Source organism: Sarcophilus harrisii, chromosome 4 (genome assembly GCF_902635505.1).
Source record: "Sarcophilus harrisii chromosome 4, mSarHar1.11, whole genome shotgun sequence".
NCBI lineage: Eukaryota > Metazoa > Chordata > Mammalia > Dasyuromorphia > Dasyuridae > Sarcophilus > Sarcophilus harrisii.
Window position 1 is genome coordinate 329,042,116 of NC_045429.1, and position 12,332 is coordinate 329,054,447.

Below are 12,332 nucleotides of genomic sequence, written 5' to 3' on the forward strand. Positions count from 1 at the left end.
CTGCGGGGAGGCCGAGCGCGGGGCGGGGTGGCGCGCGCGCCCGGCTTGCCTCGCGCGCGCGCTCTGGGCTCCTCGCGCCGTGCCCCCCGCCCGGGAGAGGCGGGCTGGATCGTCCCGGGGCGGGGGGGAGGTTGGAGGGGGAGGGGCGGGGTGAGGTGAGCAGGAGGCGGTGACGAGGCAGCGAGGCCAGGAGGGAGGGGAAGGAAGGGGCCATGGCCGCCCGCTGAGGCGGCGGCGGCGGGGGGAGGGGCGGCTCGACCCCCGGCTCCGGGAGGCGAGGCGAGGGCGGACGGACGGATGGACATGGGTGCCCGGAGGAGTAGCAGCAGCAGCAGCAGCAGCCGCCGCCGTCGCCGCCGCCGGAGGACGCGGCCCTGAGAGGCCCCGGGGCCCCGGCACAGCCCCCCGGGCGGGGTGAGTGAGGGGGAGGGGAGGGGCCTGGGGTCCCGTGCCTCCGCCCCCTGACCCTTGACCCTCGCGCCCTATGACCCGCCGCCGGGCCCGCGTTCTCTTCCCCGCCCCTCCCCCAAGTCCCGGAAGCAGTGGGTGTTTCTCGGTGCCGGGTGTGGCGTGCCCTCACCCCCCCCCCCCCCCCCCCCCGCGCTTGCCCTGGGGTGGGGTTGGCCCCCGGGGGCGAGCAAGGGGCTGCTCTTTGTTTGAGAGGAAATACCAGGTTCCCTTGAGGGGCAAAGACAATAGTCACCCCGCAGCACCCCTTCCTGCGGGGCTGCCCTGGCCTGGGAAGTGGGGGGCGGGCTGGGGCTAGTTTCTTCCCAGAACTGGGTAGTGATGGGGCCGGTGTGTCCTGGGCTCCTCCCTCCCCCCATCCCCCAGGCTGTGTGATGCAGTATCAATGCAGCATCGGGGAGGCTTCGAGAAACTAGTCCCCCAAGTTCCCTGTTCTGCCTTTTAAAAAAAATCCCCGCCACAAGGCCGGGGGGCTCCCTGACACTCGGGAGGAGGGAAAGGGGAACCGGTGAGCGAGATTGTTTTCGGCCGTGCGATTGCTCGGATCGGGGACGAGGGCCGGGGACTCCCAAGCCTGAATGCTGAGTGTTAGACCTAGAGCTGGAAAGAATTTAAGAACAGCATTCCACCCTGCTCGCTTTACAGATCAGGAAAGGGAGACCCGAAGGTCAGTAGGTTAAGTCATTTGCCCAAGGTCACGAGTATGAAGCGGTGGAGCCCCAAGATTGGAACCCTGGTTCCCTGATTCAAAATCCATTGCTCTGGACTGTGCTGCAGAAATCCGGACTGTTGGGGCTCCTCTAATTTAGCCTTTTTATAAGGTTAGCTCCCTTCCTTTGGTTTTGGTTTTCTTTCATGAGGAGAGACCCAGGGTCCTGCCAGTTACTGTGACTTTGGGTGAGTTGTTTAACCATTCTGGGCTTCGATTTCTTAATTTGTAAAGTGAAATGGTTGGAGGAAGCAATCCCTAAAATACTTTCTTCTCTAAATTTCTGTGAGGATTCAGTGAAAGTCTAGGACTGGGGAGTTATCTGAAGGAGTGAGGCTCCAGGTTTCTGTGGCCACCATGCTAAAGCCGAGGTCACTGGGGATGAGATGGGTGGGAAGCGTTACATTTAGAAATCTATCATTTTCTGCCCCCCAACCCCCACTCATCTCTCCCCAACAGATTTAGGTAGAGTTGAAATTGCTTAAGGCCTCTGGAAGAACATTTTTAAACAAGGTGGAAGACCCAAAGATCAATAAATTTTGGGGAGAGAGGGCTCTTGGAAGTGGGAGGCAAGACCTAGTGGAGGTGCTCTGGACTTAAGCTGCCCTTCCTCCCCCACTCCTCAATGTGTACAGCTGTGTTGCCGCCTGCTGTGCTATGAGCAGTCAGAACGTCTTCTCCAAGAGAGTTTGCAAATGAAAATGGAGGAAATGTCTTTGTCTGGCCTGGATAACAGCAAGCTAGAGGTGAGGACTCTCCCACCTGTTTCTCTGTCATCTTTGTTCTCTGGGCATTTATATTTGATAGCAACAGCAAAGAGAAACAGTTCGGCATGGTGGTGCTGGGGAAAAGTCACCAAAGGATTTGGAGTCCAAAAAGGCTTGAGTTCAAATCCTTAGTTTGCCATTTTCCATCTGGGTGACCTTGGGCAGGTCACATCAATTTTCTATAAACTAAGCTGCTGCTGCTGTTGTTGTTGTTGTTGTTGTTGTTTTGGGGGGGGGGGAAAGGAAGTTGAATTAAATGATCTGGGGGGATAGACTAGAATCTCTGAAATCCCTTTCAACTCTCTACCTTAGGCTCCAGGAATTTGGGATGGGATAACAACTTCTTTGGGGAAAGCCTTAACTAAAAGCCTTGAGAACTAAGAAAAGAATGGGAATTCAAGATGGGGAATGGGCCTCTTATGCTTAGATATGAAGCAGTTGTGGGAGACATTAAGGAAGAAGGCTCAAGTGACAAGGGCCTCTGTAATCACTCTTTCTTTTGTGGGACTCAGGCCATCGCTCATGAGATTTATACAGACTTGGTGGAAGATGCTTGTTTGGGACTCTGCTTTGAGGTGCACCGAGCTGTCAAGTGTGGCTACTTCTTTTTGGATGACACAGACCCTGACAGCATGAAGGACTTTGGTGAGACTTGGATGGTGGAACATTATGAAATTCTATCTTAGAAGTATATTTTCTGATTCCATACCTTTGGGGAAAGTCATTTTCCCTGCTTTGTGGCTTTGCTGACTTGAGGATTTAGGGTGGAGGAAGGAGGCAGGTAAACAGTGTGGGGATGTGTTTATTCTTTGTCATGGTTCAGCCACAGTTTTCTGTCTGTGCTATCAACACTATGAGTTGCCTACCTTCCTTAATAGGAAGAGCAGATCCTTCCTTTCTCTCCCACTTCCATGTATCTATCCCTTCCTGTGATGTATGTCATAGCTTATGGGGGGTTGTATGTGAACTTGTGACTGATTACTGAAAGTGTCTAAAGGATCCTCCTTACTCTGATCTCTGTAACACTCACCTCCCCAGAGATTGTAGACCAGCCTGGAGTGGATATTTTTGGGCAAGTGTACAATCAGTGGAAGAACAAGGAATGTGTTTGCCCCAACTGCAGCCGCAGCATTGCTGCTTCCCGCTTTGCTCCCCACCTGGAGAAGTGTCTGGGCATGGGCCGGAATAGCAGTCGCATTGCCAACCGTAGGTCAGTGGGCCAGAGAAGGGGCGGGCCTTAGGGCAGCTCTTGGGTGGAAGGGAGGGGCATAAAGGTATCCCCATAACCACCTCTCATCTCCTCTGGGCAGGATCGCCAGTAGCAACAACATGAACAAGTCTGAGAGTGACCAGGAAGACAATGATGATATCAATGACAACGATTGGTTCTATGGCTCAGAGAAGAAAGGTAGTGTCAATATGCCTGTGGAAATCTTGGGATGGGAGGTAGTTCATACTTTTTGTAGTGGGGATAATGTAGACTTTTCCTTGTGGGGCTTTAGATTTGGAAACTTGAAGTAATCGCAGTCATCATCTTTTTCTCCTCACAGCAAAGAAGAGAAAATCAGACAAGGTGAGAAATGCACAGACAGAAGAATTGGAATGGGGTGTACCCAGAGTAGATATGCTTCCCTCTGCATCCTCAAGGAACCTTTGGTGTTTAAGCTACCAGTATTGTAGTTGACCTGGCAGTGGTAGCAAAGTAGGGCCTAGAGAGGAAGGGAATTGGGGGGTTTGCCTTTCCTGCTGTTTTGTTCCACTATACATTAACCCTTTTCTGTCTTTCCAGAACCCCAACTCCCCTCGAAGGTCCAAGTCATTAAAACACAAAAATGGTAAGTGGCTGTAGGGAACTGGGAGAGCTTCAGGCTGTAACTCTGGGGAGAAGTAGTCAGTGACCTGTCACCCGCACATCCTCTCTGGTTATTTACAGGCCTATCCACCTGTACCTCTACATCAACTCCCTCCTCTTTTTTTTTTTTTTCCTTCAGGGGAACTTAGCAGCAATTCAGATCCTTTTAAGGTAAGTAGGTTCATCCACTTTCTGATAGTTGCTCTGCATTTTTTCATCCTTGGGTGGAGTGAATTTTTCTCCATGTGGATTCACTTGAGCCAAGTTGGGAATGTGTTATTTATTGTTTTAAGGCAGATTGTCTGATGGTCTAATAGCCAGAAGCAGTGAGTGGTTTGGGGTCATCCTATCTGGTTTCCTCTCAAGTGCAGCTGAAAGGATTCACTTGAAAAACTGTGATTATAAAGCCTTGTAACTTGAGAGATGTCTATGCTCACTAGTGCCTCAGCAGTTCTCCCCGTCTTCCTTATGACTAACTTTCTCTAATCTTTTCACAGTACAGTAATTCTACTGGGATCAACTATGAAACCCTAGGTCCTGAGGAGCTTCGAACCCTGCTTACCACAGTGAGACCCTAGGAAGGGGAGGTATCTGGGTCTGGGAAGGTGTGAAGTGAGAGAAAAATTGTGGAAGAGGTCAACATAGTGGCGGGATGGCCCTCCCAGTGGTTCTTTCTGTCTAGCAGCCTCATCTGTTCTGATTTGAAAGTTGGAGTTGGAGTTGGGGTTGTGTCATTTTAAGATTTGGATTTAGAATTTAGGGAGGAGGAAATATTTAAAATGGTGTGTATTTGTCTTTTTGTCCTCACCTTAGCTTTGTGTTCCTCTTACAGCAATGTGGGGTGATCTCCGAACACACAAAGAAGATGTGCACAAGGTAAGCAAGGGGGAAGGGGTAATTTATGGGAAGTGTGGATCATTTCCTCATCTGTTCTCCAAAGAAGGCCAGGCTAAGTTATGGTATCTGTCTCCTAACCTATGAGATGGGTGGTAGGTTTCAAATATCCACAGGAATAAGTCCTTCTCCTTTGCTGTGGGATACCAGAGATACAATAGATAGCTCTGCCATTGTAGGTAAAACCTTACTATTCATACTTTATGGCACAATATAAGGACCAGAAATTTCTAAACAAATTCTCCTCCTTTATTGAGGGAGAAGAGGACATATTCAGGGGACCCAAAGAATATAAGTATGTGGGTTTGCTGGTCATGATTGAGCTGTCATGGACTTTTCTCTCACAGGTCCCTTCGCTGCCCTCAGCACACAGATGAGCAGAGACGGACTGTGCGTGTCTATTTCCTGGGCCCCTCAGCGTAAGCATTAACTCTACAGGGACATTGGAGTTAGGGTGGATGGTGAGCATTGGGGTTAGGGTGGATGGTGAGTGACCTTGGATGATGACCAGTGTCCCTAATATCTCTCACCTCCAGCCCTTTGCCCGAAGCAGAGGGCTCTGTAGAGAACGACAGCTTTGATGTGGCTGAGAGCCAGGCCCTGATGAGCCGGCTACAGTGGGATGGCTCCTCTGATCTCTCACCCTCTGACTCTGCTTCTTCCAAGACGAGTGAGAACCGGGTTGGGGAGTGGGAGAAACTGGTGGGGAGGCAGTAAAGAATTCTTCATTTCATGTGCCCAGCGCACTGTCAAAAAATAAAACTAAAGGGTCAAGTGTTGGTGTCCCAACCAGGGAGAAGGATAGAACTGTTTGCCATATGGATAAAATAACGGGGCAGTTTCAAGTAGCCTTCCCCAGATTCATTCTCTGTGCTTTCCTCCTCAGGCACTAATAACTCTGAATCAAGGAAGACCAAGAAAAAGAAACCCCACCTGAGTCTGGTGGGGGCAGCTCCAGGCCTCAGCTCCAACAAGAAGAAGAAGCCAAAGCCCCCTGCACCCCCAACGCCAAGTATCTATGATGACATCAACTGACCATAGAGGCTCAAGGGTGTTGCCTTGTCTGGGCCAATCCTCCCTTGTCCCCAATTCTGGTTGACGGGTGGCAGCCTTCAGCAAAAGCCAGGGATTTGGGGGTTGTGAAGTATGGGGGGAGAGGTCACACCAGCCTTGACCCTGGTTTGAACCACAGCATAATGGCAGAACCCTATTGACTGTGCACGACCCTCAGGCGTGCAGGACTCAGACCTGGACATGCTCTGCCTTGAACAAGTTTTTCAGGGGAGTGTTTTTCTATTTATTCTGTGATTTCCTGGATGTCCAGCTGGGATTGAAAGGAGAGGGGGCCAGACTTGGATACCATGTTAGGATGCATACACTGCCTGCCTTTCACTCCAGGGATTGAAATCCCTCGGAAGACGCATTGTGGATATCCAGGGGGTTGTGCATTGGGAACTGAGCCCCAGAGAGGCCCCAGTCTGCCTTCTGCAATGTGAATGGGTCTGGTGCTTGTGGCCGAGCGCTACTCTGCTGCCCGTTTTCAGAGTCCTGTCCAGTGACCCCTCTTCCTGGATTGGGTGGGTGGGCACAGAGTATTCCTGTCTTGGGGCAGTTCAGGCTGATCCTCCCTATCCACCTTTCTTCTCAGTATCTTAGGGCTGAGTGTCTTCTCAGTATCCCCAGCTGGGAGGTGCCCTTTTTGGAGAGCCAGGAGGAGCTGCCAGAAACCTTTGGCTTCAGGGAATGGGAAAGGAGAGGGGATGAAGGGAGAGCTGCTTATTATCAGAACTTTCCTTTTCCTCTTTCCTCAAATCCCAGAACCCTTAGGGGACAGGGCCCCAAAGTAAGTGGGAACGGTGCTGCTTTATTTGAAATGTTTTCTTACCTCATCCCCTGCCCTGGGAAAGGGCCCAGCTTCACCCTCAGGGTGGCCCCAAGTTCCTCCTGCTTATCCTTTTGTCCTGATAGGACTCCCCAGGTCCTTATTTGCTGCTTGCTGCCCTCTTTCACTCCTATGTGCTTTAGTTCATCTCTTGCCCTTTCTCCTTAGCTTTTCCCCCCTCAAGTTATTTATTCTGGATTTGTAGTCTGACATTCTAAGAAGAATCCTGATCTTATAGTGGGTGGGAAGAGGTTTTACCAGGAAAGCCCATAGGTTTTTACCAGAGGAAAAAGAGATGTGGTGTTAGACCAGATGTTGCCCATTACATCCTACAAAGTTGGGATGAAAGTACTCCCCTCTTTCTACCTTACCAACCAGACTAAACAGTCGGGGATGGGGGGGTGGGGAGGTTTGGGATTCATATCAATTTTGAAAGCTGGTGGGAAGAATACTAGTCTTGAAATGGACAATATGGGCACAGTTTTCTTTTCTTCCCAGCATGTGGGAATCCATCACTGATTTGGCCTACTAGAAACCACCATTGGATTAATAAATGTGGGTGTGTCCTGGATAGCTAGCATAAATAGCAGGTTGAGGACCATCCCCTGCCCCATTCTTAGCCACCATTTCCAACTTCTTGGCTGGGCCTGCTTACTGATTGGTTTTTAAGCCAAGAATTTTGTTTTGTTTTTTAAAGGAAGAAATAAAGCCAAACCAGAGTGTGAGCTAGAGTAGAGGCTGGGCCCAGGGCAATCCCTGCTTTTATTTTCCATATCCCTTTCTATAGGAGGGAACCCAGTACCCCTTAACCCTTCCAAATCATGTCTTGGAAGCAGGTTGGTATTGGAGGGGAAAGGACAAACTTGTGTTTGCTGGGGGTGGGGGTGAAGACATGGAACCTTCATTCTCCCTAGAGATGGCTGTAGTATCCAGGGTCCAGTAATGCTCCCTTTGCTATGCGGAGGCCCAGGTGGTTCCTATGTTTCCCTTCTCGTTTGAGGAGGACTGCTAAGAAACAATTTGGGAGATTTCCCAATGTTGACTTTGCCCAACTTTCTTCAGTTCACCTCAGGGCACAGCCCCACTCTCTACTGGGCTATATGAGATGAGCCTGACCCAGCTGGGATCTTTAGGGAACAATTTTTTCCCTTTGGGGAAAGAGGGCTTATTGCCCTTTAATTGTTGGGTTAGGAGTTTTCCAGGCTTCTCTCTCCCCTTTCTCTAGTAAACAGGCTATGTGGATTTTGCTTCCCATCCATCCCCCAGTTCCCAGGTAGATGTATTGTCCACCCTGTAGCCTATCATGTGTCTTAAGTATGTGTGTGGGGGTTCTGTCTTTTTTTTTTTTTTGTTTGTGGCCGGTGGCTTTTCTCCTTCCATGCATCACTCCTCTTCCTGCATGCCCAGGGGCCACCTGCCTGGCATTAATGCATGCTGGGGCCATTGGGAGGGAAGGGGGTGTTGCTGTCCTGTGGTTTTGAAATTTTATTTTTGCATATGTAATCCATCTTGTACAGGTAGCTAACTTTGTAAACGCTGTGTACTCCCCGTCCCCCATGGCTGCTGGTGTAAATAAATTGCATTTTCCTGTTGTTAATTATGCTTGTTCATCTTCCACAGTCACTTTGGGGGAAGAGATGGAGATTGACCTGCTTGTTAACCAAATGAAAGCTTAGAGGCAACTTCGAGTGACCAGGACTGGCCACAAAAGTAAAACTTTATTCAATCACAGGCAGTGGCCATCAAGTCAGGAGCCACAGGGGCATAAGTCTCCATGCCACAAGGGCAAAGTTTTTTTTAATCATAGAGGGCATGATAGTGCAGACATTTCTTCATGGTGTCCTGGCCTTGGATTTGAGGCAGTAGCAGTCCTATCCCTATCCCTATTCCTGTACTTCTTGATCCTAGGGTCTCACTTCTGACTCCCAGAGTTCTGTCTCAACTGTAAAGGGTTTTGTTTAAAAAAAAAAAAAAAAAAAAGGCAAGCAAAGTGCTCTAGAAAAGGGGAGAACCTTGGAAATTCCAGAACATGAGAACCATCCTACTATCACTACTCAGGGGCCAAGGGATTGAGAAGACGACCTGGTTCAGGGAGATACCTTGGCTCTGCCCACCCCCTTTTCACCCTCTTTTCTTGAAACAGACTAGATTTGGTCATCTTATAAAGTAACCATTGACTTGTCCATAGAAACAAGAGGCTTAATTTGGCTGATGACTAAGTAGAGGGGCCTTATTTGCCCCTGGCAGAAGCATGCTGTGGATACTGCTGTGCTCCCCTAGCTGGCTGCCCAATATAGAGAGCTGCCATGCAGGAAGCTGGACAGGCTAGAGGCTCCAGTGTGTGAAGAGTTGGTGGCACACAAATGAGATGGGGGTAGCTGGCAAGGGGCCCCCCTCTATATTCTAAGGTCACCTAAGAGCCTGTATCTCTGCCAAGTGAGACCATCAGCACAGAGCCCACCCAAGGGGAGGGCAATCACACTGGCAATCAGGGAATGTGTATCTGGGGGAAGGGGGAAAAGAGTCCTCATTTCTACCTGAGAGTTGTTAATGGGCAGGGGAAGGGGCATGGTCACCCTGCTTGGGGGTAGAGTTGAGGGCATGGAAGAGGCCATGTGCCTACCTCCCATGGAGGGCCCACATCCCTTTAACTAACCACCACTGGCCCTGAGTTCCTTGGCACCCAACTCTGGGCAGGGAAACAGGAAGGGGAAGGAAGACTGATATTCTTCCCGCCCCCACGGTGTCTTTATCGTCCATACATCCCAAAAACGAGGAAGCTGAAGAAGACAGTGACTCCTACCAAAGAAACAGTGGCAGGTGCTGTGAAGAACTGTCGATAGTTGATACGGAAGTACCAGACTACACCCAGCAGCACCACAAATACAGGCACCATGAGGCTGCCCACATTGACGCTGAGCCCCGGCGGCTCTGTGGTGGGAGAGGTGGGCAGTGTGGAGGGGCCAGAGGTTGCTGGCCCTGGGGGTGAGCGATGACAATGGATTACACAGTTGTCAGTGATGTTTAGGGAGCGCAGGGTTCGAGCTGGATCCTGCAGCAAGCGGCCTTGGTAAATCAGTTTCATCTGACTCTCCTGCCCAGGAAAGTATTTGCTATGAAAACAGGAGACAAAAATCAGAATGATGAACAGAGTTGGGAGACCAAAAAAAAGCAGGCAAATTTAGGGAAAGTAGCTTAATTGCACATTCCCAGAGACCTCTCAGGGGTGCTGGTCTGCCCCAGCCTTCCTACCTAAGGGCCAGGAACCCACCTTCCCTTGCTTACCTCTTCAGGGTGCCCACGGTGTCCTCAGGCCTGGCCACAGCCAGCTCCTCTGTGTCATTGAGAAATTTGAGCCGAACGTTGATGAGGTCAGTGTTAGGGAGAAGGTGGGTGCTACCCTCAGACCTCAGGGAAGCTTCTGGTCTGCTGCCCTCACCACTAGCAGCCCGAGTAGGTAGCCCCTGTATGTCAAGCAGGTGGTCGAGGCCTGGCTCAACCCCGCCCCCAGCACCAGGCTCACCTGCTGAGCCCCCCCCCCCTTCCTCCTCAGCTTTCTCCTCAGTACCCTCTTCCAGATGGGCGGGCTCAGCTGGTTCCGAGGTGCCCGGCCCTCCGACCAGGTGTTCCACATGACCAAGACGGAGCACAGAGGTGTCACCAGCCGCCACAATGGTGCCCAGGAGCTGACTACTGCCAGCATCTGCCACGTAGGTGGAGAGCCAGGCCAGTACGAGGGCCAGCACCAGCACCACCACACCCACCACCACTGTCACCTCATTGCCCACGCCTTCAATGAGGGTGGTATCAGGTGGTTCCATGGCTGGAATTCTCACTGGGTCTGAGCTGCAGGGGCACAAGGAGGAGAGTATTAGCTGGGGCCAGGAGAAGGCAACTGTGGTCTCCTGCTTTTGCCTTAGCTGTCCCCACTCAAAGGAAACTGGTTTCTGGTATACTTAAGGAGGGGAGAATCCCCTACGGCCAAGAATAAACCTGTCCTCCAGGGTGTACCCCAACCCCAGGAAATACACTCCCTTCTTGGGTCTGCACTAACTCCGAATCTCAGGGTCTCTCGCTAAAGAACACGGTTAACCGGAGGTAGGAAACAGGCTCGGGCCGCGCCAGGCTTTGAGATTAGGCAGACTCTGCGGCGCGAGTCCTTTTAGGAGCACAGAAGTTGCCACCTGAAGTTTCTCAGACTTGGCCTTCCCTTTTCCCTTTGCCCCCAAGGAACGGGTACACCGTCTCCCAAGGCGCTTCAGATATAGGGAAGTTGTCACGGTCTCAGCCCACAAGTGCGAGGGCGGACCAGACGCCCTGCGGCCGACGCCCCCACACCGGCCGTAGCCCGAGGGCATCCCCCCAACCCGTTCGGCGTTCGAAAACCCGGCCCAAGGGGCCTCCGGAGCTCGGCTCTCCCGAGGACCCCTAGCGCCCGGCCCCTCTGCCGTGCGGCAGGCTCCGGCTCAGCTCCCCACGGGCAGGCATCCCCGGCGGGGCGCGAGGCGGCCCGTTAGCTGGGGAGGACTCAGGCTCCCTCGCCCACCTCGATTCTCCACAGGCTCCAACACGACCCTCTGCCCCCTCAAAGGCTCTGCCCCGAGTCAGTCCCCTGGCTCGCTCCCGCGGGAATTGGGTTAGGCAGGGGAGGGGCCCGCTTCCAGGCCCCAAGACAGACCCGGCGTTTGCCTCCCAACCCAGAGGATGCTCCCGGGGCGGGGTCAGAGGTCACGCCCCACCGCCCCTCCCGCGAACTGGGGCGGGGCCAGGACCGGAGGGAGGGGCCGAGGGGTGGCCGCGGGGGGTCCTGGGAAACGAAGGGTACCGACTGAATTAGGGTACGGGACCGCCCGGCATCGGGGTAGGGAGGCCAGCCGGATGGCGGCTCCCCAAAGGCCCTCACCTAACTTGTCCAGGCGTCCTAGATGCGCCGGGACAGTCCCGGATCTCACCTGCCCGTCCGGGGGAGGTGGGGCGGGGGGGGGGCCCACCGGCAGCCCCTGATTCCTTTCAGGACCGGGTCTTCCGGCTCGCGCCGGAAGCTACTTGTACACGAGACGGGAAGTCCCACCTCCTCCCTCTTCCCGCTGCCGTTGCCGCGGACGGGAGACGCTATAACAAGGTCCATTTGAAAACCCGACTTCCGGGGAAGTTGCGGACGGCAGGGGGCGGCACGCTTCAGGGGGCGTGACCGGCAGCGAGAGACTGGGCGGCGACGAAGGTTCATGGGCTGAGAGCCGGCAGGAGCCGGCGGAGGCTGGCTGGTTCGGGGGCTCTTCCGCCCCGCTTCCGTTTTCTAATCCTCGCGTGGCCCTGAGAGGGGGAAGCGGCCTGCCCAGAGCCCTCAGCTGGCCTCGGACTCAAAGGAAGGAGCGCTGTCAGGACCCGACTAAAGAACAGCATCCCTTCCTTTTACCAGGGGGGAAACTGAGGCCCAAGTCGGTCCCAACACTGACTGAGACGCGAATCTCCCCGGGGGCGTGGATGTTGCGGCCGCGGCCTGTTCCGTTTCCTGCCGTCATCCCCCTTCCCTCAAAGCCCACCGCCCCCTGCACGGGGCCCGTTGGCGCATGGTCCCTGGGGACGCACCCGCGCCAGCCCAAGCCTCGGTGAGCGCTGCTGGCCGGCACTCACCGAGTCGCCTCCGAGAGCTAGGGAACGAGCAGAGCCGAAGAAGCGGGAATCCTGACACCGTCCTCGACTTTGGGAGGAGCCCTGAAACTCTCCTGACAGGAACCCACTCTGCGGGGCAGTTAAGTG

The 12,332-nt window shown here is 53.2% G+C and overlaps 2 protein-coding genes across 6 annotated transcripts; one reads left to right on the forward strand and one right to left on the reverse strand.

Annotated features, from left to right (window-relative positions):
• Nucleotides 1–275: 275 nt before the first annotated feature.
• ATXN7L3 (ataxin 7 like 3) lies at nt 276–8,169 on the forward strand. 3 transcript variants are annotated; one of them, XM_031966030.1, is made up of 14 exons: nt 276–414; nt 1,114–1,365; nt 1,813–1,923; nt 2,457–2,589; nt 2,983–3,154; nt 3,255–3,352; nt 3,495–3,517; nt 3,734–3,779; nt 3,936–3,967; nt 4,294–4,362; nt 4,629–4,672; nt 5,038–5,109; nt 5,227–5,360; nt 5,577–8,169. In XM_031966030.1, exons 3-14 carry the CDS (start codon nt 1,873–1,875, stop codon nt 5,723–5,725), a joined length of 1,023 nt encoding a protein of 340 aa, XP_031821890.1. In that variant the 5' UTR covers nt 276–414; nt 1,114–1,365; nt 1,813–1,872; the 3' UTR covers nt 5,726–8,169. The 3 variants fall into 3 exon arrangements, with proteins under 3 accessions (XP_031821890.1, XP_031821889.1, XP_031821891.1); XM_031966029.1 differs by lacking the exon at nt 1,114–1,365; XM_031966031.1 differs by lacking the exon at nt 276–414 and having other exon boundaries at nt 1,002–1,289.
• A 90-nt stretch (nt 8,170–8,259) lies between these two features.
• On the reverse strand, nt 8,260–12,305 carry TMUB2 (transmembrane and ubiquitin like domain containing 2). Of its 3 annotated transcripts, none has more exons than XM_031966027.1 (3): nt 11,525–12,305; nt 9,858–10,418; nt 8,260–9,685 (listed from the first exon to the last, which is right to left on the reverse strand). In XM_031966027.1, the coding sequence occupies exons 1-3, from the start codon at nt 11,797–11,799 to the stop codon at nt 9,322–9,324; spliced, it is 1,200 nt and encodes a 399-aa protein (XP_031821887.1). In that variant the 5' UTR covers nt 11,800–12,305; the 3' UTR covers nt 8,260–9,321. The 3 variants fall into 3 exon arrangements, with proteins under 3 accessions (XP_031821887.1, XP_031821888.1, XP_003768427.1); XM_031966028.1 differs by having other exon boundaries at nt 11,476–11,592; XM_003768379.4 differs by lacking the exon at nt 11,525–12,305 and adding an exon at nt 11,119–11,469.
• Nucleotides 12,306–12,332: the final 27 nt, after the last annotated feature.

Bases quoted from the DNA above. Each gene is read 5' to 3' on its own strand.
- ATXN7L3 (XM_031966030.1), top strand. From the start codon at position 1,873: ATGAAAATGGAGGAAATGTCTTTGTCTGGCCTGGATAACAGCAAGCTA. The intron at 3,780-3,935 runs GTAAGTGGCTGT...TTTTTCCTTCAG, and splicing joins GTCATTAAAACACAAAAATG to GGGAACTTAGCAGCAATTCA. The intron at 5,110-5,226 runs GTAAGCATTAAC...TCTCACCTCCAG, and splicing joins TATTTCCTGGGCCCCTCAGC to CCCTTTGCCCGAAGCAGAGG.
- TMUB2 (XM_031966027.1), bottom strand. From the start codon at position 11,799: ATGAACCTTCGTCGCCGCCCAGTCTCTCGCTGCCGGTCACGCCCCCTG. The intron at 10,419-11,524 runs GTGAGATCCGGG...GTGCCCCTGCAG, and splicing joins CACCTCCCCCGGACGGGCAG to CTCAGACCCAGTGAGAATTC. The intron at 9,686-9,857 runs GTAAGCAAGGGA...CTGTTTTCATAG, and splicing joins ACCGTGGGCACCCTGAAGAG to CAAATACTTTCCTGGGCAGG.